The sequence below is a fragment of the Camelina sativa genome, chromosome 5 (genome assembly GCF_000633955.1).
Source record: "Camelina sativa cultivar DH55 chromosome 5, Cs, whole genome shotgun sequence".
Classification (NCBI taxonomy): Eukaryota; Viridiplantae; Streptophyta; class Magnoliopsida; order Brassicales; family Brassicaceae; genus Camelina; species Camelina sativa.
The window spans coordinates 16911439-16916687 of NC_025689.1; the positions used below are offsets into that span (position 1 = coordinate 16911439).

Sequence of the window (5249 nt, forward strand, 5' to 3'; positions counted from 1 at the left end):
GTGGAAAGGTGATCACAGTTCTATGTTTTGATTCATCTTTTACAACTGTAAGTAAGCGTATACAATTACTTGTACATAACTATTGAAAGAAGAAAAAATAATAAAAATCATAATTCATTTCGCTACTTGTTCGAGGACGCCAACTTTCTTCTTCCAGGAATCATCCTCTAATCCACTCGCCTGTAATGGTGGCAACGAGAAGACGCTAACCGTGGAGCTACCGCTGCGGATTTCCTTTAATACCTTTAAAGCTGACACTGTGCTCTTCATGTACAAGCTCTCCATGTACTCGATCTCAGACAGTTCTTTTGGTACTCTAAGAAGATCAGAATCGTCCGTTGCTGTCTGGACCGTTCCAGAAGTTGTTGGCTCACCTTCCTCCAGATTCCGAATTTTGTTAGACGGGAAGAGATGGTCAAGCATAGCCTCGCACTCTTTCACAAACGTATTAAGCAGGTCGGTCGTGAAGAATGGTTCTTGAAGGACCTTTTGGATAAATGGTAAACGGATTAAAGCACCGGTTCGTTTGTCATACTTTTTGAGAATCTTTGCTAATCCTGTAAACCAATAGAACACAATTCAACACATTTAGGGAATAAGAATAAAGGTATAAACCCTTGAGTTATAGTCTTAAGAAAAAGTATAAGCAAAGCATCTGCGATGAGTGGCCAAATTAATAAATTAGAGCATATTCCTTCATGTGGGCACATTTTAAATAAACAAAAGTATACATAGATCGTGGAGAATATGACTCTTTACATAGACGTAATGTCAACACTAATTCAAGTTCCTACTAGTTTCTTACAAACAAAACCCATGGAATAAAATGTTAACCATTGACCCGGTTTCAGTTACTAGGTAAACCTTGTGAAAGTGTTTCGACATCTAAACACAAATGATCGTTAAACATGTGAGCTTGTTCTGGTTAGGCAAGAAAGCTTACCTGTATAGTTAAGAGCACTATAATTCATCAACAACACCATTTCTCCATGAAAATCTACAATCTCTTTCTTAATATTTATCATCTCTTCATTTGAATTCTTCGCCTTTGCCACTTGGTCCTTCAATTCCTACAGTTCCCAAAACGAAAGAGTTGAAATACGCATAACCCAAAAAAAAATCGCCACCACGGCAACTTTTTAACCAAACTATGCTCATTTTTTATTCAGAGGAATGAAACAACTAACTTAATCAAGATCCGGAGCCATTCGTGAAAATTGTAATTCTATCAACATCAACTAAAAGATTGAGCCTATCAATTTGTAATCAACAATCAGTAAATACAATTAAAATCAACAAACTTGACGAAAATAAAAGAATTTTTTTTTTCCATAAGGTTTCGAAATAGGAGGATTTGGGGATACCTTCAATCGAATGATATACTCTTCCTCTTGCTCAACGAAGAAGGAATTGAATTTCTCAAGCTCATCTTCGAGGAGACTAATGAAATCGAGCTCTTCCTTGGTCATACCAGCGGTTGGATCTGAGTCGACGGAATTGGAATCGGATCTCGAGCGTTTGCTAGGACGGTTCTCGACGGAACGTGGCTCCATAAGCTTGAGCTTCTTTTTGAGTTCTTTGTAGGAAAGGAATTTGTCACGCCATTCAGGTAAGGTTTCTTCGATCTGGTTGCTTAGGCTCTTGCCGAATTTCATGGCAGCTGCTGTGCTCAGAATAATCAAAAGTGACAAAAAAAAAATTGGTTGGAGGGCTTTTGGATGGTTTCCTGATATATAAATTGTCTATTTGTTATTAAATGCCGAATATTCGTGGTTTTGTTTTTGGTATATCCTTTTTTTTTTTTTAAGTCTTGCTGAAGCATATTTTTTTTTTAAATTTAAATTTGTTATTCACGTATTAGTTTATTTCCCAACAGTGTTGTTGCTAAAGAGATGAGAACGCTAGACAAAGCCAGTTCTGCAGTTGCGTGAACTGTGTAGCCGCCAACGTGTGTAAGTTGTTAGCCGGTCTTTTATTTTTTGAATGATCAAATCAGATTAACCGATCCGAACCAAACCAAAATAAAATGCGGTGTAATTAGCTTTGGGACTGAAAATCGAATCAGTTTGTCCGAACCAAATCGAGTTGAGGAAAAATTGAAATTTGGTCGTCTTCTTCTTCCTCGATTCAATTTCTTCCCCGAAATCAGATGAGACGAATTAGAAGAAAAAAACTGGCTCATACTTCCAGTTAAAGCGAAATAAACAAACGGAGAAAGAAGAAGAAGATATTGAATCGAGAAAGAAGAACTCGATTTTCTTGGTCTCGAGGAAGAAGAAGAAAAGAAGAGAAGAAGACGACCTAATTTCAAATTTTCCCCAAATCGATTTGGTTTTATAGGTAAAGAAAATAGTGTTTCAGATCTAATATTTTTGGTCGGGTTAAGCCAATCGCGGTAAAATAATCACGAATTATCAATTTTAAAACGCAAAACGTTGATTTATTACAGCTTAATTTATTTTGGTTAATTAGATAGAAATGAATTAATATAGGTGGAATTGGGAAGAATATATGTTGTCTAGGGATAAATATGTAGAGCCTTAAAGTACAGGGGTAACCTAGTTGAAACCCTATTTTACAGGGGGCCACATACAAGCAGCCCAATTTATAAGGAACAAACATATTTTATATGAAGGGGTTTTGTGCAAAAAAATCTTCTAAACAATTTCTTTTGTAAGTTTACCTTCAAGTCGAGAGAATGCAAGTCAATACCAACTCAAAAGTTACCGTAATGTATAATCCTCAACTATATATAGATTTTATAGATTGTATGAGTCCATTAAGAAACCAAAATTACGTCGTTTTGACATTTAAATGAAAAACGAAATAGTTTTACCTAAAGTTTTGATCCCATGACCTGTGTTATATAACAACACATGCTTAAACAATTGTAACCAATTATGCCACAATAAATTCTTGTATATAATCACAAACCAATAAATATATAATCTCTTTGTGCTGCAATATGACTTCTCTTATTGAAGAAGCCGGTACTTCTACTCTTGAGCTGAATAAACTGATATGGAAACTGCAGACTGATCCAAAAATAAAAAATATTCTATTGAAACTTTGAAAGTTTTATCTGGAAGGGGTATGAGTATTCATGCTGCTTGCCAAATCTGTTGAGAAGAGGGTGAATCTATCAATCATTCCCACTTTACTTGTTTGTGTTCTAGGCATATATGGGCTTTGTATGATTACCCTTTTCCATCTAATGGTTTCCATGATGGCTCAGTTTATTCAAATATGTATCACCAGCTCAGTGTGAAGAAGGTGATGGTATTTCCTTGCTGAATCAAACATCTCTTAATCAAGATCTGAGAAGGGGCCAAAAGGTAGTGAAAGGTTGGGCTAAACCTTCACCAAACTGGGTCAAATGCAACGTGGTTCCTCCTAGTCAAAAAAACAAGGTAGCAGGAGGAATGTGGGCCCTAAAATGAGAAGGGTCTCAGATGAACCTGCAATCGAGCACCAAAAACCCTATGATCTCAATTCGTGACCGAGAAGAAACGCCTCACAAAACTTCTGAAACGATTTAAGCAATCGAATCCTCCTTCTCCTAAACCCTGACAGTTCTGTTTCTCTCTACTCTAAGGAAAAGCTTGATGTCCTTCTATTTCTCCTTTACACCAAATAACCAAGAGTTCTCTCTTTTTCTCTCCTTCTCTCTAATTATAACAATGTCGACAATAACACATATAAAGAGGAAGCGTCGACTTATAAAGGAGATTATGAGGTTTTTGGTTTATTTAGAGTAACCAAAATTTAATTAAATAGAAAATCAATTAAATTTCAAACTTGTTTGGTTTGCTACTACATTCCACAATCCTAATTTTAGAAAACGATGTTTACATATCTTATTTTAGTTTAAAAGAATTTAATCTCACAAATTAAATAAATATTTTAATGTAAATATAACATCCACGATAGTCACCAATTCCCATGCATAACATGTATTATCATATATATATATTTTTTTCAATAATAGCAATTCTACACCTTACATCTATATATACATTAACATTTATATTTTGTTTATAAAATTTAAATGAAAATATTAAAATTGATTTACCAATTATGGAAAATCCAAACTGATATTATATATATTAATTACTGTTACAAATCTAATATCTATATATACATTTTTCAAATACATTTAACAAATAAATCCTGAAGTTGACACTTATTTACAAGACTGTCATTGATATTAAATTTTACAATTATGTTTTACTTTAAATTATATCAAATTCAGAATCTAATTGAAGAAGATTTTCTCTTATTCAAATTTCCAAAAATATCAGACCAACACCCATTAGCATTAAATATTTAATATTTAATTTATTTATTTTCTAAAAAAATGTACTAAATATTAAACACAATTGATTAATCGTAGACAATAATAACAGCCTAGATTTTCTTTTAAACTTCTTGATTTAAAAAAACTTTACAAAAAACACTCCACCATTTTAATCGATTTGCACAACTATAAATACAAAAGTTTTAAATGATATAAAGATAAAACAACAAAAATTACAAAATCAAATTATAGTATACTCAGATAGTTATAAAAATAGAATATATTATGTAATACTATTATATCTACATTGTAAATTAAAAAGAAAAATCACAAAAAGTATATTTGTTGACTAAATTAAATTTAATGAACAATTAGGATATCCTAACTATATAATACACCACTACATGTTGATAATGAAAGTTATACACTACATAATAGATTGATGTAAAACTATAGTAGATTTAAAAAATACAAAAGATATTATTTACATATATAGTTAATATAATAAATAAATTCTATATTGCTTTCTAAACAAAAAATATAGCCCGCGGTATACCGCGCGTGAATATCTAGTAATAAGCATTTTGATTGATCATCAATCTGATTTAACGGTATATAATGTAAGTTCAGTATATAATATAGATTTAGTATATTCAGTATAATATAGATTTAGTATAATGCCATCCAAATTTATAGGGGTTAATTGGTTGCGCTATTTGATTATTGATTTTAAACATCTTGTTAAAATTCTGTGTTTTTCATTTAATATGAATCACAGAGTGTTCGTTTAGTGATTTATTTCAAAACCTACATATGAAAATATCAAAAAGAAATTACTATGAATTTATAAATTTCCTGAACCAATGTAGGGTTACATTAATCACTTTAAAAACTATACCCACCGACAACATCAAGTAACCGGAATATCTATCGCATCTACGAATGCCTAAAG

The 5249-nt window shown here is 32.2% G+C and overlaps 1 protein-coding gene across 2 annotated transcripts in view; it reads right to left on the reverse strand.

Moving 5' to 3' along the window:
- LOC104787074 (SPX domain-containing protein 2) overlaps nucleotides 1-1737 on the reverse strand; it is a 2435-nt gene extending 698 nt beyond the window's left edge. The window contains exons 1-3 of one of the 2 annotated variants that reach the window (XM_019245958.1): nucleotides 1365-1737; nucleotides 944-1070; nucleotides 175-557 (exon numbers count right to left, since the gene is read on the reverse strand). In XM_019245958.1, coding sequence (XP_019101503.1) covers nucleotides 175-557; nucleotides 944-1070; nucleotides 1365-1655 — 801 coding nt within the window. In that variant the 5' untranslated portion in view covers nucleotides 1656-1737. Of the gene's footprint in view, nucleotides 1-9; nucleotides 558-943; nucleotides 1071-1364 lie in introns of those variants that run through there. The other variant, XM_019245957.1, reaches the window with a different exon arrangement.